General features: G+C 43.1%; 1 protein-coding gene across 11 annotated transcripts in view; it reads left to right on the top strand.

The window, feature by feature from the left end:
* AMBRA1 (autophagy and beclin 1 regulator 1) overlaps positions 1-21881 on the top strand; it is a 133766-nt gene that overhangs the window by 14733 nt on the left and 97152 nt on the right. For 8 of the 11 annotated variants that reach the window (XR_010473022.1, XM_065064693.1, XM_065064691.1 and 5 more), the window contains 2 exons: positions 546-2005; positions 19117-19203. Coding sequence is in view for 10 of the 11 variants with exons in the window: in XM_065064693.1 (XP_064920765.1) it covers positions 546-2005; positions 19117-19203 (1547 nt within the window). In the remaining variant the exon portion in view is untranslated. The remainder of the gene's footprint in view (positions 1-545; positions 2006-19116; positions 19204-21881) is intronic. The other 3 variants (XM_065064700.1, XM_065064701.1, XM_065064697.1) reach the window with 2 other exon arrangements.

The raw sequence follows: 21881 nt of genomic DNA, 5'->3' as shown, positions 1-21881 counted from the left end.
TACAAGATGCTCTACATACATTAACCCTAGTGTGTTCCTAAGCAGCCTTGTGCTTTTCTAAAATCCTGGAGTCCTAAGCCGAGTTCTCTCACTTTAAGTGGTCACATGAATGTTCTTGTGTTATGTGCAGGGCTATTAAGGAGCTCGCCACAGTATGTTTATTTTGCCCTCACTGTCTCATTAGTGGTGGGGCAGGTGTCCCAAAGGCCCTGCTCTTTCAATTCTTTTGTGACATTCTGCAGGATTTAAACCTACACGGGGTACTAACAATGCTCCCCACAGCTGCTGACCCTCAGATGCTGAGGCTTCTGTTGGTGTGAACACTCTATTGTCAGAGCTCACTGGGCTGTAGGAAAAAGTTGTCTGGATCCATAAAATGAACTTCGAAATAAAGAGTCAGCTGATTTCCTGCAAGTCAAGGCCTCTAGGAAGGGAGTTATCTTATCCTTTAATCTATCTGGGGTGATAGCGGGCTTTCTGCTGTTTATGTGGAGGTATAGGATTTTGCTGTGAGATGGCTGAACTTTGATTGCTTCCTTCTGCAGAGCGATGAGGAAGTAGAGATCTCCGTGGACAGCACAGAGATGCCGCATTATCGCCAGCGCGCTATCCTTCCGTCTCAGCCTGTGAGGCGCACACCCCTCCTCCACAACTTCCTGCACATGTTGTCCTCCCGCTCCTCTGGCATACAGGTGGGAGAGCAAAACAGTGTTCAAGACTCTGCTACCCCATCCCCTCCACCGCCTCCACCACCACCTCCTCCGCCTCCAGCCAGTGAGAACACAAGGGCATCTGTCTATAACAGGCTCCGGGAGCGAGTCAGCTACCCCACAGCAGAGTGCTGCCAGCACCTGGGGATGTTGTGCCTTTGCAGCCGATGCTCTAGTGCAAGACTTCCTTCTTCTCTCTTCCCTCACCAGGAAAACGCACCCTCCACGTCTTCTGGGGCCACTGGCACTTCCTTCTCCTCTGTGCAGACAGAGCCTTATCAACCCCCAGAGCAGGCATCCGTAGCGCAGGAGGAGCAGGGGATACTTAACAGGCCCTCTGCTTTCAGCACAGTTCAGAGCAGCACTGCTGGCAACACCCTGCGCAACCTTAGCCTGGGCCCCACGCGGCGGTCCCTCAGCGGGCCCTTGGCAGGCCACCAGTCCCGGTACCAACAGTCTGCGAGAGAGATGGCTTCGGGCTTAGGCGGGTCTGACTGGTCCAGGACAGTGCTGAACATGAGCTCTCGCTCAGAGCTGGAAGCCATGCCTCCCCCTAGGACCAGTGCCTCCTCCGTGAGCTTGCTGTCCGTGCTGAGGCAGCAGGAGGGAGGCTCCCAGGCATCAGTTTATACCTCTGCGACAGAAGGGAGGGGCTTTCTGGCCCCCGGGGCTGAGGCGGACAGTGGTGGTAGCGCTGGTCCGAGCAATCCGGCCAGCATCCGTAATGAGCTCCAGTGTGATTTGAGGCGATTCTTCCTGGAATATGACCGGCTTCAGGAGTTAGATCAGGGGATTGGTGGGGAGCCCAGCCAGTCGCAACAGGCTCAAGAAATGCTCAACAACAACATTGAGCCTGATCGGCCGGGTCCCTCCCATCAGCAGACTCCACACAGCAGTGAAAACAATTCCAATTTGTCCCGGGGTCACCTGAACCGCTGTCGCGCTTGTCATAACCTGCTGACCTTTAACAATGACACGCTGCGCTGGGAAAGAAGCACGCCTAGCTACACACCAGGGCAGGTCCAAAGCACGTTTGAGGGTGTACCTCCAAATACCAGCCAGGTGCAGCCTGCAGAGAGAACCGAGGGCAGAGCTCCTGCCTCTAGCAGGCTGCAGCTGGGCAGCTCTTCCACCCCGCAGGAGGAGAGGACCGTGGGAGTGGTCTTTAACCAGGAGACGGGGCATTGGGAAAGAGTTTACAGCCAGTCGGCTTCAAGCAGACCTGGGAATGTATCACAGGAGGCCTTAAACCAGGAAATGCCTGAGGAAAGCTCAGAGGAGGATTCACTCAGGAGGTAAGATATAATATAAGCTTGACATTCCTCCTCTATTTTTTTTTTTTTTTAAACCTTTCCCATCTAGTCTGAGTTTTTGAGTATTTTCTTGTGTGCTCTTTATGGAGATAAAAATAGAGATGTTGCACTGATGTCTATTTTAGCTGCCACTGTTGTGCTGCAGGTAGGTTTTGAGGGTGTCTGAAGGTTGTAAGGACAACCACCAGAGCTCTCAATGGGAAAGGAGGATGGTAGGCAAAAGGACAGGCTCTGGCAGCAGATCTCTGGCGTGAGCTGTGCTCCTGGTGTTTCCCAGACACTGCAGAAGGGTGAGAACACAGGATGTGCTACACTGTCCTTTGTGGCCCCATGCCATGTACATGCTGCGCATGGAGAATCTGCCCGGAGTAGGCGTGGAAAACTGAACACAAGTAGTGAGAATTGCTTTCCTGAGTGTTGTGTCTTGTTGAGGTTGTGGGTAAGTTGGAAGGGTTAACAGTCATTTCCTTGATGTTGCCATACAGGGCAAAAAAGGTCCAAGTTCTTTGTCAGTGGTTTGGGCATATACCTTAGTTGCGAGCGTTTGACCAAACCCATTGCTTCGGATAAAGAGGCAGGTTTTGAAAGTGGCTCCCATTGACTCAAATCTAGGGTGAGCTGGTTGGTGGCATATTAGTCACTGAAAATTTTAGGCGCTGCTGTATTGTTTTTTTAATAAGGTGATTCTTTTTAGGAAGAATTTTTTTTTTATTTTATTTTTTTTTAAACTTCAGATATGTTACAGGAAACAGAATGAGCCAAATCAAACTTGCACCAGGAAGGACCTGTGCTTTGTGTTAAAGTATCTCCACTCCATGATTCAGCTACATTGGTACCTGGGATAGGGTTTCCCTACTGGGCTTCAGTTTGCGTCCTCTCTGTCAAGTGGTTTGTGTACTTGTCAGAGGAAAGGTCTAGTCCTGCTGTTTCTTCAAAATGGATGCTCTGTGCGTTAGGAAAGCAGCATTTCCAGGTTGGATGCAGATGTAACTGGCTGAGGAGGCTTTGCATGCAGGAGTGCCTGAGGAAAGGGAATTCTTTCCTTCTTCCTGCAGATAAGCTGATTATACTCAGGCTGGAACAGTGGCTGCCTTTCTTGTTGCTGTAGTTGCATAGCAAGTAAGTGGTTGGTGATCATGAAATTATTCATCTGCTTCTAAATCCTTGCCCCAGTTTTTTTTTATAGCCTGCCATAATGAGAATCTCAAGCTGATTACATGGTAACTACTTCTTTCTTGGGCCTGGACTTACCTGCCATTAATTTAAATCAGATATCCTCTAGTCCCCTATTAAAGGGTAGAGAGGTGAGAAGGAGCTGACAAATTTAGCTTTAAAACGACACTTGAGTAAGTCTTGAATTAACTTGCTTTTGAAATACCTGTACAGGCTCATGTAATCTCCACTGTGTAGCTCGTTCACTGGACTAAGTCACTGTAATGTCAGAAATAATGGGGGCAAATGTTTTTATTTATCAAGGCTGTTGGCAGGTATTTGGACAGTGAGGTGTGGTGGGATCTGTAGATGTGATCTTTTCTGGGGGAGTTGTATAATTTTAAAATAGAATCATAGAATAGTTTGAGTTGGAAGGGATCTTCAAAGATTATCTAGTCCAACCCCCCTGCAATAAGCAGGGACATCTTCAACTGGATGAGGTTGCTCAGAGCTCCATCCAGCCTGGCCTGGAGTATCTCCAGAGATGGGGCATCTACCACCTCTCTGGGCAACCTGTGCCAGTCTCACTATCTTCATAATAAAAAATTTCTTTCTTGTATCTAGTCTGAATCTACTGTTTTTTAGTTTAAAACCATTACTCCTTGTCCTATTGTAACAGGCTCTACTAAAAGTCTGTCCCCATATTTCTTACAGATCCCTTTAAGTACTGAAAGGAAAAATGACCCAAGGTGTCTAACTCAGTCCACCCTGGCATGCAGGAGCTGGATGGGTTGCTACCAAACAGCTGGAGTCCTGTGACTGAATTTCTGGGTTACTTGGCTTGTCATCCATGGTGGTTGTGCTGCCTGCTCAGTGGCTGTAGCATCTGTGCAGGGCTAGTTGTCCACCTGGTCACCTGTGCAAACAGGTGCTTTTTGTTGAAACATTAGAGCGTGCAGTTCGATGCGTGAGCCTAATCCCAGATGAATTCCATGAATTCCCACAAGGTGAAACCTGTAGTGAAACTCTTTTGGCAGAGATAGCCGAGAAGCTCGTAGGGCTTCTTTTGTTTTCTGTCTCCTGCTTCTGTTATCAGACCTTTCTTAAGAACATACATGGCAGTGGCTTCTGCTTCCCTTCTAACTCTGAAGTTAAGGTAAGTATAGAGTTGTGAGACAAGGAAGCTGGAAGTAGTAAGCAGTCTCACTTGCTCATGGCAATTTGCTTGAAGTAAAACTTCATTTCCTTTCCTGTTAAACATGTTGGGTGGACTTGTGGGGACCTTTATGAAAACTTTCCCCCTAAAAGGAACCCTGCATATGGGATAGCTATATCCTGCAGGTGTGATTATTTTTCCCTTCTCAAATTACTTGTTATATTTTTTCCCTTATAAAGCAATAACAAGTCAGCAAGCACCCACTTACCTAATTTTTGTGTAGAATGAGCATTCTCAGATTCAGCATTCTTGTCTCTCAGACCTAGGGTGTGCTCCCTCAGTGGGAAGTGCTGGAACCATTCCCACACAGCATAGTCCAAAACATCTGTTGACCTTTGCAGCTGCAGCAGTGTGCAAAGATGGTGACTAAGGTTTCATGAGGTGTCCGCTGTGTAATGCTGAAAGTGCTTGGGAAATACAGGAGGGAAGGTAAGCCTTCAAGCCTGGGGGTACAGGTGGTAACTCCATAAACACTTTTAATTGATGTACCTATGGACCTCAGGTTAGTTCTTAGCATTGGGGGGTGTCTGTGTATCTGCTTCTAACTTGTTTTATATTTGGTTTTTCCTTGTCCGTCCATTAGGTGTCCTCATTGGGCAATTGAGCTCTATATACCAAGGCCAGCTGAAAAAAAAATGATTAAAAATTGGACCTGGAAACTCTGTGTGTATATTCTCATTCCTTGTCTATGGGCAGGATCCATTCCTTGGCCTGTCTTGCCTGACTGAGAAGTAGCTTGCTGGGAAGACATTGCCATAGAGGGTCAATTAAGTTAACAGGTAGTTTAATGAAAGCTGTTCTTTGAATTCTGTTGATGCAGCTCTGTCAGCTGGGTAGGGAGAGAATTCTGCTTTTTCTACTGGTGCTGGGCTAATTGTCTTGGGCTAATCATGAAGGCGTTAATAAGCATGTAATGAAGCTATTCCTGACTATCAGCTCTGGCACCTCTGTTAGGAGGAATGTGTCACCGAGAGCCTCAGCAGTACAGCAGTCCTGTCACATTCAGCTTAGCCTGAAAGTAGCGTGAGTGTTGAGCTGTGTGCTTCTTGAAGCTACGTCAGTGAGGTATGAAATTGGGGAAGGTTTATGGTCTACCTTAAGCAGAAGTTGGTGAGAAAGAGCTTCAACTTTTCTGAGGTTTTCCACACTGATTTCAATAATTCAAATGTAGGGTTTTCCCCTGTGGTTCTGTCATTGCCTCACTTCTAACATCAAAGTGAAAAGAGCTTCAGAAATCCCTGAAGTTGTCATGTGAGATGTGCTGCATAAAACTGGTGATAGAAGCTGTTGGAAAGATCTGGATGGGGGAAAGATAATTGAGCAACAGATGATAGCTAGTTTAATTTTTCTATAACTTTCTGTTAATTAAAAAATGACTTGAGGGAGCATTGTGTTAATACTGTAATCGTAGTGAGGGAAAAAATCCTGTAAGTACTTTAAGCCCTTGTTGCCGTGGGGGCCAATTCAGGTTGATAATGAAGAGTTGAACAGGGAATGAAAGAGGATTCTTCCAGTCAACTGCTTGTTTGAGAGGAACAAGAAAAATATAGAGTCCTAGCAGTGGTCTCCACTGAAATACATTTCAGGTCATCAGTTAATGACAGGTACAGTGCAATGTTGTTCAATAAAACCGATCCAGGTCTTCAAATGCTACCTCTTTGGCTATTTTCATGTGATTAAGTGATATCTACAGAACGAATGTATTATGTCACAAAAAAAAAGAAAATCCTCGGTATTTAAATCTAGTGTTGTTTCTGGGTTCTGGCGTGGCATTGCAGGCCAGAGTCTTTCTAGAATGGCTGCAGGGAGCAAGTAGTGCCATGTGTGTCTCTGTTGATGTATTTCAAGCCTTAACCTGTGGAACCTCTAGAAAGGGGAAAAAGAAAAATACAGAAAGGTAAACTTGTCATCTATGCATTCAAGATTTAGCTGCTTGAAACATACTAAGGGGGCAATTCTGGTATTGTTTTCCTGTATATTTCAACTAGAGATTTGAATGAATTACTGCAAATGAAAGATGAGCCCTCTCCTATTGCCAGGCAGGTTTGCATGAAACAAGTCTTTCATGAGGAAATGCTTATTATCCTTATTCTTCCATTAAGAAGCTTTGTCTGGTAATTATGTTAAACTTCTCTAACCACTCAAGTGCACTCATTTCACAGAGGTCAAATTCTGTAGGCTGTGATATAAGTAACTTCTGTGCGTATGTCTTATGAACACACAACACTTGCCTTGCTTCACTTATTTAGTTTGGCAGACAAGGTAGACTTGAAGTTATCTGAAAATCTGAGAAGTCTTTTGAACTGTCTGAGTGATAGTTTTGCCATGCACATAGGTAGGAAGGAGTGTATAAGGTGGAGGAATTTGTATTATCTGAAGACTATTGTATAAACTCCTTTATTTTGTTTGTGAGTGTATAACAGTGCAGTCCCCAGTGCCGTGCAAATAATTGACCTGCTGAAGCCGCACAGCTGACCAAAGGCATTGTGTTTTGATGCGTTTTAGTCAGTTGCATGCAGTGTGCACAAGCAACACATGCAGACCAGCTTCCCTGGAACCATGTTACAGGGTCCAGGGTCAAATTTCTGTTTTTCATTCTGCCAGCTTCTGTCTGAGGATTGAGGTTGCTCCTGCCTGCGTTCTTGCTACACGATGTGAACCCAGTCTTTTTTCCTGAGCTAATATTGTATGACGCTTTGCAGTCTAGGATTTCTCTGTAGGTGAGATGAGAAAACTATGGGATCATGAATGTGAGCTTGGTTGTCTTGCCTCTCTCTTAGAAAGGTATAAACACTCTCCCTGGGGCTTCGCCTGTTAGCCAGATGCAGACCTCTGTGCCCAGCTCTTGTCAGGCATGTGAAGGCCTGAAGCCACACCAGGTGCAGTAGGGTGGAAGCAATGCTACTATTCTCATTTGCCTGGGCAGTACAGTGACTCCAGCTTGTATCACATCTCTCTTCAGCCTTGATGGCCTTTCTGGCAGCCTGTAGCTCTCTGTACATATAGCACACGTGGAAAGGAATGCCTAGTCTACTCCCTTTTGAATTTCTCAGATTTCATTTCCGTATCGCTTTGCTGCCACAAGAGGGTAATGTTGCTTCAGCTCCTTGCTTTTCCTGTCTTCTGCAGAACCACAAAGTTTTTGAGTTCTTGTGTAAAGAAAACAGGTAGCTTGAGGACCGCCCCCCTCCCAGTCCTAAATTGCAGCTTATCTCCTTAGTTACCATACATTTGCAAGTTCTTCAGTGTTTGGGAAAAGGCATGAATGGGGATCCTGAGGGGAAATGGCTCTAATACGGAGTGCAAGCAAGGGCTTTGTAAGGGCTTGAAAGGGACAGATGTGAACCTTGAGGTGAAGCAGGTATTTTGTCTCTCTGACATGCAAATGCCCCTGAGTTAGAGCTGTAAAAGACCAATTCTGCAGAATTCGACTGGACTCATTGCCTACCAACCTTGGAGCAGACCTTTCTTTGCAGTCTGCCTTCTCAGAGGTTTTGTTTGCATTTCAGTGGTTACTCATCCTTCCTCAGAAGACTTCCATAACATGGGGCTTATTTTCTGGAGGAATGGTTAGCCGATGTTGACCCCAGTCTGGGTGGCCACTTTTTCCACGGGATTGCGTTTATTTTCTCGTTCAAGTATGCCTTGAACTATTACCTTAATTTTTAGGCTTTTCCGTAAGCATGCCCATGAATATGTTTGGGTTTTGTTTCTGATGCAAATAGGCATGGCTTACTCATGGCCATGAGGGGATGCCTCTTCCAGATCTAAATTGTAGATAATGGTGTTGACTTGTGGTCTAACTGGGACCTGTCTGTGCTTAAAGTAGGTTGACAGGGTGGGAACACTCCCATTCCTGCCCGGCAATGGTGAGTGCTGTATGTAAAATGGAGAAGTGTACAGTCACTTCTACAGCTTGTTCTTGAGTTCCTGCTGGAGCTTGAACTTCTGATGTGCTGCTCTGGTTTTTGATTTAAGATAATGTCACTATTTTTTCCCTAACTGCTTACAGCAGTGGTGGCTTCCTAATTTGAGTATTTAATATCTGTTGCAGCAGTGATGTGTTGATTTCACTGAAGAAGGGGGACGTGAGGAGGAGGTCACACCTCTGAGCTGTGGAGAAGCGCAGCAGCAGGCTGGTGCTGGCTGCTCAGGCTGCACGTCAGTGGGAACGTGGCCTGTGCCAAATCTAAGTGGACCTACCCAATATCATCTTTCCTCAACCTTTATGTTCACGCTCATTCCTTGTGGAAACTCTTGCTAGCCTGGTGTCCTGGCGGTGTATTTTAGGCTCAGCATTTTGTTTAAACTTATGGCGTGTAGACCACACCTGTGCTGTGGAAAGAAGGATTTTTCTGGCCAGAAAAGTTTATGCTATGCTGTTTTCAGTCATGATAAGAAATAATTCCAAAGATGCTTTTTTACAATTCTTGAAAACGATGATGGTAGAGGTAAGTAATATCTCAATAGTGAGGAACAGTGGGGCAAATAGAAGTTATGGAGGGGTTTGCAGGCAGAGACAAGAGGTTCAGGTTTGTGGCTGGGAAAGAGGCTTTAGGGGAGAAGGCTAAAACTGTGGAGTCGGGGAATGGTTTCTGGGAATGGTTTCTGGAAATGTTAGCCTGTTCAGGAATGAATGAATGAAAACCTAATTTGTCAGTGCCAAGTGTAAAGTGAAGTGATAATCTGCAGGTGACACAAACATCTAGACATGATAATTAGCCATGTTGATGGGTGAGATGTGCAGGCGGTGGACAAATGTGACAAGTATTGTTTGTTTGGCCTTTTCTAAAAATGAAAAATACAAGTCAGTTTTATCATGAGAATGTAACCATATCCTGAACTGTAGGAGAAGCTGCTGTGATATCTAAATGGCCAGTTGATGTCTACATGAGCTCTGAGGTTATTGCTGCCACCCATCCAGCTTTGTGAGTTTTCTTTGCAGACAGAGCCTGTGGTCTCTGTGTGGGCAGGAAAGACTTTGTTTTACTGACGTGGTCGAAGTTTGAGTTCTTGAATGTGATGGCAGTTGTTATGTAGAAGAGCAAGTGAAAGCGGTGCCTATTTTCTTGCACAAAGGTTGTTCCCCCTGCCTTTGCTTTTTTCCTGATTTGAGAATACTGTAAGGTTGCTAGAGCCCTTTTACTTGATTACCAAGAGTTGGTGGGGGGAAAAAATGATGCCTTGGACTTTCCCTCTTGCAGTGACTAATAGAGGTCACTCCCTGCTGCTGAGCTTCCCTGAGTACTTTGGAAAGCTGAGCATATTCAGTCTTCGTCAAACTTGCAGAAAGGCTTAAACCTTCTTTACTTTTATTGGCCTGAATTTATATATATAGCAATGACTGTAGCAACAAAAATATATATATTTTTTTTTCCCATGTTACTCTTGCAGCAGTTTGACTTGCAAATTAAGCAGATGTAGAAAGAACTCTGCTTTCTCAAAAACCTTAATAATATTTCCCCAGTCAAACCACTTCCTTTCTCCCAGTTTTTTTTGGTAGTCCAGGCCTAGCAATGAGGAGTTCACCTATAGAAAAAAATGGGCACGCTTTTTTTTCTCTGCAGTCTCCAGGAATGGAGACCTGTTTCCTACAAGTGTCTGTCTGTGGGGTTGTTCAGAACATTTGCTTTGTGTTCACCTGCTCCGATGTGGCAGTGAGGCAACGTGCTGAAATTGGATTCCTGTGATGTTTCTTAATGAGAATGGAAGAGGTACATGCTTTCAAACTGACTTACTTTTTTGCTTCTACTGAGGAGTAATGAGATCTGGGGTTGAGTGGTTTGTTTTGTTTTTTGGGATGGTGGTTTTATTTCTTTGTTAATTTTTCCTTTTGAGCAAAGCTTGTGTGAGATGACCATGCAGCAAAGATATTACATAAACACAGATTGCTTAGAAGTTGAAAGATGGCTGACTTCAAAAGGTAACTGTTTGAGGATACCATAAAACACATATCAGTTCTCAGTTTTCCTACAGACAGGGAAGAAGTGTGAATAGCTTCTCCCTCCTGAAAGCCATCCTTTATGAGGTTGTCTGTCTCCTGTGCTGTCTGCACATGGCTTTGCTGTGGCCTCCTGATCCAGCTGCTACAGGATGGGCAGCAGGTCCAGACAAGCTCGTTCAACCTGGAACAGTTGTTCCTGTTCCAATTTTTTTACTTAAGTGCATAGTTAATGTACTTGTAGTATTCTGTCTAGAGGATGATGCTCAACTTACGATTAATGGTGGTCTTTTACATGCTTAAGCTATCTAGCTGTGATTCCTAGAGCTTGTTGTCTGGCTTCAGAGAGGCAGTGTTAAAACAATCTCTTAGTCTGGTTTTTGTTTTGTGTTCCTTTTGCCAAGAAACAAGTTATGGGCAGGCTCTCAGACCTTCTATTTCAGGCCTACTTGCTCAACTAAAAGCTCTGTAGCTTGTGTGTAGCTCTGTGTAGATGTTGGCAGTATAGTGTGCCTCTTTTTTAAGTTCATACAAGCCCTTAATCGTTAGATGTGCAATCACATATATTGCGTGTGTGCGCTCATTCTTCACGCTCTTTATAAATGCACACAGCATGGTGTGTCTCGCAACAAAGTGCCCTCGTCCAATTATTTGCTCTTTATTACAGAATCTCTCTGCTGGAGAACGTGCAGTAGAACAGTGTGCGTCTACTGTCTGGGCCTGGAGCATGAGGAGAGAGAGGGACCTGTGATCTGACTCAGTAATACAACTGTAACCAAAATAGTGATGACTATAGATTTCTCCAGTTGAGCCATTCTGGTCTGTTGAACAGCTAACATGCATTTTAAACATTTTCCACATACATATTTAACTGATTGCACCAAATGGCTGTTTGTGTGCTGATGTAACTGACCCCCTCCCTTGCCCTTCTTGAGAAAGCACCTGCTGGAACTGAAGGCTGTGAATAAACAGGGTTCATTATCTTCCAGGAAACTCATTTTTCTGCTTGAAATGCATTGGTATCAAATCCTTCCCCTGTCTTCATGAAGCAGGAGGGCTGTGGGGTAAGTGGCTGAACTGCCCTGCTGGTCATCTGTTGACCTGTATTCATTACTCCAGCCTGAACAAAATCGTTTTAAGGGAAGTGACTGATGTGTGGTGGGGCCTCTGTTTACAAAGCCTTAGAAGCCTATGGAGATAACAGTACAGCTTCTGCCCCCTCAGGAAAGACACCTCCTCTTCAATTCCCTATGGAGAAGCAGGAGCCCTATGTAATTATTCCAGAAGCTGATGCAGATCTGTGTGCATGGTTAAGCAGAGATTTCTGCTGTCCACGCAATCTGTGGTGTTGGGAACTCCCAGAACAAGGAGAATTTTAAGCAGACATTATACATATGAAGGTAGGTAGAAGAGCCCTCAGAAGGGTAGAGCTGTCTGCAGGCTGATGGTGGCTGTGTTCTGGCCGTGCTTTCGAGCCTGTTATCATCACCATAATGACTAGGAACTGATTCCCTCCAGCTGAATTTCTGATATAATCACATGTTGTTAAGGGCCTAGAGGAACTGAGGAATGCAGGGTCTGTTTTCAGCTTGGCTGAGGTGCCTGCTCCATTCCGAACGCTGGTATAAAACTGCCACTCTGGAGCAAGACAGCACACGCAGTAGCTTGAACTCATTTAAATTTCTGCTCCTCTCTGTGCCCCTCAAGTTTTGCCCCTGCAAAATGGAAGTGCAAGATCTTTCATTGTTCTTTTCATGTTGGAGTTATTGCCAAACTAATCAGTGCTGTCATAGCTGCTCTTGACCTTTTTAATGTCTATCACAGATGTGTGCTTCCTCTTGTCCATTTAAATAATGCATTAATCATTTCCTGGGTGCTGTTACGATGAGGACCTCTGCATAATGCTCACTCATCTTTTGTTCTGATACATGGCCTTTGTTAGCAGGTGAAGTGATAGATTAACAGTGTGACCTTGGGTCCACTTAAAAAAACCAGTCTGTCATTTTCCTCAGAGCTGTTGACCTTCCCTATGATGAGCTCCAGAGGTGCTACACAGTGCCTGCAGCATCAGGTGGTAAATGGAGGTTGAAGTTCCTATCCCCAGAGCAGAAGTGCAGTAATAGCACAGTTCATCATGTGATATTACTTTCTAGTTAAACTAAAGCAGGTAGACTTTAAAGGGTTAACCATATTCTTCTTGAAATTATGCCCCCTGCCTTGTGATTAGGAGAACTCAAATCCCAATTCTTGTTTCTGCTGTTTCTTCTTGCCTACAGTTCTTTGTTTCATGTAATTGTGCTCCTTTCCCCCACAGTCCTTCCCAAATGTACTCCTTTCCATCCTGGCTGAGAACCTGATGTGCTCTTTGTTTTCTGACTGAGAAATCCATACAGTTTGTTTTCTTCACAATTCTTACCCAGAATCAGTGAAGTTGGAAAAATGTTTTTTGTGAAAACTGCTGTCCTATATCAAACCTGCTTCTCTGACAACTCAACACCTCCAGCTGCGAAGGATGTCCTCTCTGTCCCTGTCTGCCCTTCAGAGTTAGCACAAACAGGCCAGAGTGTTCTACAAAAGCATTGTTTGGATTGTTTCTGTGATCACGTATTACATCTCTGCACTTACTGTTTTCCCTGAAGAAAGCAAGCAAACTTTATTGCAAAGGTCATTCATTTAGTGGAAGAACTTTAAAAAAGAAAAAAAAAAAGGTGACGAAAAGAATGTATTACAGGGCTTGGATACTCATAAGAAAGGCAGCTGCAAACTTTGGGTCCTCAATGAGGGTGAGATGTGTGGCAAAAATATGAACGAAGGAATGGAAGAACTAACTTGGAGAACTGCAAAAAGCGAGTGTTGAGGTTTCTATCAGTACTAAATTCTCAGCGTATCTGTCTTTTGTAGACAGTTACAGTTGTTCCAGGAAAAGTTTGACTATTTTGTTTGACTGTTTCTTCTAATCATCTGCTTCTGACCTGTCTTAATTCAGTTTTGATGCCAGGCTGAATGTGTCTAACCATAACTATGCAAAAGCTGAAATGTTAACTTAGAGGTATCGAAGTAGATTATGTTAAGGACTTAATTTTAGAAATCATCTTTTCAAGCAATCTTTAGAACTGCATACTGATTGCTTTTTTATTTTAAGCTTGAATATGAAACTAGTGATAGCAGTAATGTTTTTCTGTGTGACAAGAACTACAAAACTTTTATGGAAAATGAAGCTATGGAACAAAACGCTTGATGGTTTCTGGTTACGTGACTTCAAGTTGCTCTTTGAAAGTAGGCAACACAATAGAGAGATGTCTGAAATAATTTTTTCCCTATGCTGAGAAAAGGGAGGGGAAAAACGCCCAAACCAGTGGATTGTGTTGGTTGATTTTTTTGTTTAGAATAGTTTTCTGGTGTTCTATTGAGGCTATAATTGATCTCCAAGTATTAATTTGGCTTGTTAACAGTTAATAATTGGGCTTAGGATTCAAGGGAGGGTAGCAGTGTTATTGGGCAGCTGGAGAACATTTAGCTGTCTTTATGCTTTAGCTTTCTTGTTATCTCTAGGTTAAACATTGCCCCACCATAAGGAGGAGATTATTGATGTTGCTGTTCTGTATGTTCCCATGAGGAACCACAGGAGCACATCTGTAGGGATGAGCATTCAGGAGAGCTGACTGCTGGCAGTAATTCAGAGGGCTGAAAAATGCGTGTAACATGAAGTAGTGTGGTAATTTCATCTCCACATGGGCAGTAGGGAATACAAAAGCCTTTCCAGGGAAGATGTGAAACCCAAGGAGGAAACTCACAGAAGATGCTGGAGTTGCCAATATACTTCTGCTTCAAAGGACGAAGATCAGTTGCTCTTAGGCCCTCTTCATCACTGAAGGCTGTGACTGTGGGAGAGGCAGGCGCGCTTCCTTCATTTTACTGTTCTGCTCTGATTGTTTGTGTGCAGCAGCAGCTTAGGAGGATGTCAGCTGACCGAACGCCCTTTTAATTTTAAGGAAACTAAGCCTCAGTGCTGTTTGTTATTGCCTTCCTTGCGGGTGGGGAGGAAAGCCTTTCCCTCAGTGTCGTTTTGAGTAGCACTGCTCAGTAATGTGCGTGCTGTGACATCAATGTAAGATATGGTGTAGGAATTGCATATCCTTAGAAACTGTTACTGAGAAGTTAAATTTGCTGCATTTAACTCTTCTCAAAGCCCGCTGAGATGAGTCACTCTGTCCCAAGAGGCTTTGATGGTGATCCTCGCCCCCGTGGGGAGGGTGTGGGTACAGTGCAATGGCTGATGTGCTATGAGGAGGTTGCTTCATGACTTTTTTTCCTCTCGAGCTGCAGCTTCTGGCATTCAGCTGCTTCGTTCCTGAGAAATTTCCATTTTCTGCTTGTAGTGTCTTGTGCGTGTGCACTTTCTTTTTCTTTCCCTTGTCTAAAGGTGACCTGTAACCTGCACCTTGCTTCCCTTCCCGTCTCTAGTGATTGCTGCGGTTTGCAAACCCTGGATAACAGAATGAATGTAGAGCTGTGGTTCCATAGCTACTAAAGTCTGACAGAAAGAGAGTCTGCTGATATCTCAGTGCTGCTGAACTCAAGAGGCAATTTATATCTTGTAGTAGTTCTAATAAAAAAAATAAGCCAACAGAAAACTACAATCCCTGTCCTCCTATTTTAGCGAGCTGGGCCAGAAGCATCTCTCAGGGTGAGCAGACTTAATCTTCATTATTGCGGCATTGACTGACAGCCTGGAGGATGATAATGTGTGATTTTTTTTTTTAATTTTTTTTTTGTGAGCGGGGGAGGAGAGTGGAAATTGCAGTTTCTCTGCTAATTGTACTTTAGATGTCACTTGTGACAATTTCATATTGTCTAGACAGAGATAGTGGAGCAATTGCTTCCACAGAGCCTAGTGTTAGCCTGTTATACATCTGGGTAGCAAAAATGGGGGGTGTGGGAGAGGAAGAGTGTGCTGTAAGCTCCAGAAAGGACTCAGGAGTGAAGCGTGATCTACTGAAATGTTTCGAAAGGAGATGCAAGCAATATGCATTTCTCTTTTTGCATGCTTCTCTGTTGGAAATTTAGATGCTTAGTGGCTAGTTCTTCCCTGTAACAGAGCTACTCCTGTTCATGCATAGATTATGTTTAATCTCCTTGACAGAAATGTTCTCTACCTCAACATTTACCTTGGTAGGTTATTGGGTTACCTTACACTCTGCGTTTATGGAAAACAAATAGTTTGTGTCTCTCTCTGGGACTTTGGGTGGCAAAAGCATATATGAACGTGGCACCTAAGACTTGATAGAGTACAACATGACTTACTTCAAAAGCACTTAACTTTTCAGCAGTAGGTTATGCTATCAGTGTCACAGATGCAACACTTTATTGATGTTTATAGCATCGATTATAGTCTATTATATATGATGTTTATAGTATCTATTATTGAACCCATTTGTCAGTACCAAATGCATTTGAATCTGTAACTTGGCCTCAAGGGCTCAGTCTAGAATTGAGTTAGTTAAGTAATAGATTTTGTGTTTAGTACTCTGGTTTCAGTACAGATATTGTTATTCTTTGGAGCATTAAGCAGAGAGATGACCCATCTGGATCTCATGAGATTGCCTGTTGCCTTGTTTTGGTTTTTTTGTCTACTATGTGTATTTATATCCACCTGTTCATTGCTCTGTGATCTGAGAGGGCACAGTTGTAGGACTATTAAGAACTACTAGTCAGGCTTAAAATCAGCTGTAGCTTTTAGCAGTTACTGTTAGCTGAATTATTTTTGTCTGCCTGATCTGAACGTAGCCCTAGCGTGTGGCTTGTGTGTCTTGGTGTGAGATAGTGCAGGAGCTGGGTTTGGGCTGGCAGGCATGGAATGGAAAGGCCATCTCCTCTGGGACTGTTCAAATCTGCCAGGGCAGTGCTGGGCAGTGTGCTTAGAAGAGTGGGTTAGTCATCCCACTCCCCACAACACCCTAACTATTGGTATTCCCAGGGACCCCTTCTGGGAAGAAGGTGCTCCTAAAGCAGCAGCAGCTCCGGCTGCTTCATGGGGTAGAAGTGCAGGCTGTTTGGATTAAAACACAGCACTGTGAAGTCTGTTTACCCAGATACATGACCATCCTGTGACTTGGGCAACTGTTGGTTGGTGTTTCACTAAAGTAACACATACCAGCTCTCATCTGAGGTGCTAGGTTCCCAGTAGAGCAATGCTATGCTCTTCAGGTATTTATTTCAAAGATCAGGTGAGGTGTGGAGGTGAGAACTGTAGATCACCCAAAGTGCTGTTCCCAAGCTAAGCAGAGGGACTCCTGGCAGACCTATGATGAGTTACTACCTGTGTCCTGCTCCTGCTTCCACACCGCTCTGCTGCCCTTTGTTTGATATTCATTTTGGTTTTTTTCTGTGCAGTTGCTGGCTACTTTCTGAAGGTGATCCCTCTAAGTCAATGCTCTTCTCAGGCAATTGCCAGCCTTTCCAAATCTGAGAAGAGAGATATGGCTGAAGAATACCTGGAGACTGCTTTCTAACAGAGCCTGCTGGGTTATGCGGCGTGTACTGGTCATCTTCCCTTGTGACACTTATTTTTTTTCTGTGTCATTTAGTGGATAGACGCTGAAAGGCTGGGAGAGAGTGTGGCCTGTGTAGTGTGTAGGCACCAAGACTTTCGACAGGGATGATGAGTTCGGTGATTGTGTATGTGCATTGTCAGGACACCGTAAGCACTGCAGGGAAATGGCACCAAAGAATCCACGTGTGTTGTGTGCAGGTTGCTCACACCTGTAAGAAGGCAGCTTCTGTTTCTAGGGCTGTGGCACTGCTGGGATCTGTGTGCTGTGGTGGCTCTTTCTCCCCGATTAAGTCCAGTGATGAGGCAGGATGGTGCAGTAGGGTGGCAGCCTTGGTATGTCCAGGCTGCTTGCAAGGTGCTCGTTTTGGAGTGCTCTGCATAAGCAGCTCTGAAGAGCAGTCTTCTAAAAAGCGTGTTGGCATTGCGGTCTCTGAAATCTGAGCCAGTCGTGTCGAAAGGGGGCAGCTGACTGAATAGGTAGAATATCCCTTATACTGATTTTAATCTCTCTAGTTTTGCGCCCAGAAGGAATAAAAGCAGTTTATATATGATGCAGGTGCTAGGTTTACCTCATATGTATGGGACTTAAGGTATACCTCATAAAGCAGTTGCACCGTTTCTTCTGAATTAGCTGTTTTTGCATATATTGACATATATTTGGAGCAGGAGAGAGAGTTTGGTAAGGCAGGATTGAAGCATGATAACTTTCTGGGGAGCCAAGGGATTCCTAATATCTAGCAGTGTTGAAGGTTAGAGCTTTTGACTCAATAACCTGGGGAATTAATTGATCTGAAAGTTTAACAGATTTAATAACTGTTCTTGAATAAGACAAAAGGTTGCCAAGCAACTTCGTGCCAGAGAGGACAGGATTTTTTTGCCTTCTGTAGAGTCCCAGTGCTTTGCAGCAAGTGCTGAGTCTCTTGAGCTCATACGTGCCTTTCCGAGTAACTGTAACAATCTCTTGTTGTTTTCTGAATTCTACATTTATAATATAAAATTGAAGGTTTGTTGTTGCTGGGAGGTGGTGAAAAGTTTGTCAAGATCCTGATGGTGGGATGGCTGCTGGAAAAAAACACATTGGCATTTCTACTGTCTTTATCTGGCTAGAAATGGGGATTTGGGCTTGGATTATGTCTGATCCTTCTTCCTGCTTCCTGTGTTAATTCTTGCTGTCCTGCATTGCAAATGCTGACTGTGGATTAGGAGTGTAGGTTCAAATCTTTCTCACCAGTTATGTGTGTGGGTGAATAGAACAGGTGTGGTGTTGGACCTCTTTGACTGTCAAACCACAACAGTTTTCATTAAGTTACAAAGACTGGAAAGCAGAATTTACCAGGAGTTCTGAGGCAAAAAGGCTTGAAAGGGAGCTTAAGCAGCCTTAGGAACTTCGGCAGTTGATTTTTTCCACTCTCCACACCCACCCCAAATCATCTCTCTTAAATTAATCTAATGGCTGCAATAGGCTCGAATGAGTCAGTCTTGAAACAATGGCATCCTCTGCTTTCTGACAAGAAGCTAGATAGAGGTGGATATACAAGCTATGGTAGAGGACATGTTCTTGCTGTATACTTTTGATTCTGCTGCCTTCATGACTCAGACTTGCTTCTCACATATTCAAGCTGTCTGGCTGCATTTGCATACATTTACTTCTTGAGTGAATATTTGGTATCTCTCCCTGTGACTGATTAAGATACAGAGGAAATGAACGGTTTTTTTGGTAGCTGAAAACCTCTCTTTCTGAGCCTGAGATTAAGATTGACTATTTTACTGTGAAAAACACCAGCTGTACCCTTGAAGTCCAGACGCCGAGGTGTGTTCTTTGTCCCATGTTCCTCAGCTCATTCCCTGTGTAGCCACCTTTGAGTAGGTAAGAATTTCACAAATGGCCAATGCAGTGTTAGTGTTTGTGGACCTGATAAAACGGGACAGCTTGTCTGCAAAGGACAAGGAGCATCTGCATCTTTCTCTTGAAACTTGGACGTGTGTTTGGAACAACTTTTCTTTTTTACTCGAGGTATTCTTTCTCCTGTGCAATGAGAATATTGCACGTTGAATAGCTATGTGATGAAAACACTTGTGCTGTCAGTGAGTGGTTCAGTATGTTGCAGAATTCTCTGCACTGATGTTAGAAATACTCTTAATAGTCTTAAGAAGTTTCAGAAAGTAGGGCATAAATAAGGGGGGTTGTTCCTGAGTAGTCTTTGACTTTGTCATTTGTTTTTCCTTTCTAGAAGGTTGTTGGAGTCTTCCCTTATTTCATTATCTCGCTACGATGGAGCAGGGTCCAGGGAACATCCAATCTACCCAGATCCAGCCAGGTAAGAGCTAAATACAATATAAAGGCATTTAAGTTTCATAGACAAAAGCATAACTTTGATATAGCTTACTGAATCCTTTGGGAATAGTCCTAATATTGAGCCTGTCTCCTCCTCAATGATGTGACATAGAGGCAGGGTGCAAACCAAATGAGCAGATGCTCTGAAGTCTGAGAGAGAGTCAGGAAAAGTTGCTGTTTGAGTAAGCACATAAGGGTTCCTGAAATCATTTGGGACGGAGAACACTAGGTGGCAAGCAGGTCCAACAGTAAATGAGATTATATCAATACATTTGAAATATTTTTAGAAGAAAAATGAAGAAAAAATAAATAGTGTATTCAGGAGTAAGGGACAATGCAGTAAAGGCAATTAGGAGCTGATGTGAGCAGACAGCGTGCTTGAAAGAATGGAACGTCTCCATAAATGTATGCTTATGAGAGACAGCATAACCAGGATGTTACGTATACTTAACTAAGAAAAAAATACTGACAATTATTTCTGAAGAGTCATGAATCATTGACATTAGACACAGAAACACCTGTAGTGCTGCTTAATCTCCAGAAGAGGTGGGTGTGTTTCAGAGGACTAGAAAAAGCAAATATGGCAGAGTTAACAAAAATGGAAAGGACTGATCTTTGTGATTTCTACTTAGTGTATTAAGAAGGAAACAGATGGGATAATGTGACCCACAGACTCTGTCAGAAGAAATGATAGAATTGTGAACAGCAAGCAGCTTTGTGAGCTTTCAAAGAATAAATCGTGACAAATAAGCTTTCTTTAGATCGTTTTAACAAAGCTATGAATAAGGAAAATTCAGTATGTGTAAAATATAACTGATTTAGCCTCTTAAGGAACCTCTGGCATAGCTGCATGAATTCAAGGCTACTAGGATTTATCATAGAGTGCAGGAATACCAGTGTATGAAAATTAAATAAGTTGCTGAAGGAACTTGGTGGTGTTGGTTGTTGTTGTTGTTGTTTGGTTTGTTTTGTTTTTCTTCTTTTTTACATCATTAACAAAATCTGCATTTTTATACAGATGATGCTCTAAGTATAAGTTCTGAAATGAAAGGCTATGTTGCAAACTGGCTACATGGTATAATTATGCTGGTAATAACTTCTGGCTAACGATCTCTGTAAGTAAAGCCTTGTAGAGGTGAATCTTATATTAGGCTTTTTTTTCCATTTATTGTGAACAAAGTCACTTTGTAAAGATCATTCAAAGGCTCAGGAATAGCGTAAATAAAAGTGATTGTAGTGAGGTGAAACTAAGGTGGGGTGTGCTAGGTATATGTAAGGTCATGGGGAAACCAAACCAGGTAACTGCAGAAGGTCTTGTCAACTGCATGTCAGAATGATGCTGACAAATGTAAAATCTTTCTGGATGGCAATTGATTAAATGACAGGTTAATGGATTGATTTACCTGGAAAGATGAAAATTATATTTTACAAATGTTAATTAAATGGTATTACTACATTCAGGTCAATTTATGAATGACAAGAGCTGCTAAATGGCTGAAAATGCACCATTTCTTATTTCTGCAATGTGTAATCGAAAGCAGGCAGATATATTGAGCAGAGGTTCTGGCTTTCCAGGAGCTGCCTTTTAAAAAAGAAAAGGAGGAGGGCTTGCCTAGGTTACTGAATTCTTTTTTTCCTTCTGTCAGATCTCTGCTATGATGAAGCTCAGTAAAATGTATGAAAAGGGATCAATGTCTGAGACAGTTCCTGGCATAAGGAGCATTGGCAAAAATATTTTTCTGCTCGAAGCCATTTTTTAACTGATACGATGTTCTTCAAGTGTTTTTAGGTTGTGGTAGAAGCCATAGTAGCTTGAGTTTATAAGGAGCTTTGGAAGAGAGTGTTGAAACTTTTTCTAAGACGGTTAATCTGTTCCAGTAAGTGTCACTGTCCTTTTCAGAGGATGAGTTTCATAGATGCATAATCAGCACAAGCTGCAAGATTGAATGGGGTAAGATTAGAGTCTTTTTCGGTAAACCGTACTTTTGTGCTAGGCTAGTAAGATCTTTCTAAGTGACCTTTTCGCTTGTTAGAAATTGAGCATATGATTAAAAGGAGTGTTATTGCATGTTGAGTTTTTTGTAACATCAGAAGCTTGTAATGGAAAGTTATGCCTTTCAGATATTCTTAAATAAGGTGGAAAAGTGAAATGAAGGTGAAATAATAATCTGTATGTGTCTGGGTGTGTATATGTGTTTAAATATATATTAAAAATATATAAACCTCCTTAAGACCAAGCTTTTTCCAATTGAGCTTGTTTTTGTTTTAAACTACATCATCTGAAGAATTTATTTTTGAGAGCATGTGTGCATGTTTTGGTTTTGCATCTACTGTCTGTAATGGTGCTATATTTGAATAACCTGGGTCAGGAGTGAGGCAGGGAGAACATTTTTTTGAAGTTCCCTTGGATTTAGAATGAATATTCTGATGTAGACTGCAGCATTCTTTCTCGGTGGCCTTGCTGAACTTCTCTAAAGTCAGCTTGGCTGTTTTGTCATTCTCCACAGTTTCCGTGTGTACTGAGCTCAGAAAGCAATCTACAGAGGAATCAAATAAAGCAGTCATGGCAGAGCACCTATTTTATTTTTTTTTAGTAGAAATACTCACATATTGTAAATGCTCACATATTGTGTATATATAAAGCATTGTAAGGATGTTTGG

The sequence above is a fragment of the Columba livia genome, chromosome 5 (genome assembly GCF_036013475.1).
Source record: "Columba livia isolate bColLiv1 breed racing homer chromosome 5, bColLiv1.pat.W.v2, whole genome shotgun sequence".
In the NCBI taxonomy this organism is placed as follows: domain Eukaryota; kingdom Metazoa; phylum Chordata; class Aves; order Columbiformes; family Columbidae; genus Columba; species Columba livia.
This window is presented reverse-complemented; position numbering and strand designations above follow the sequence as displayed.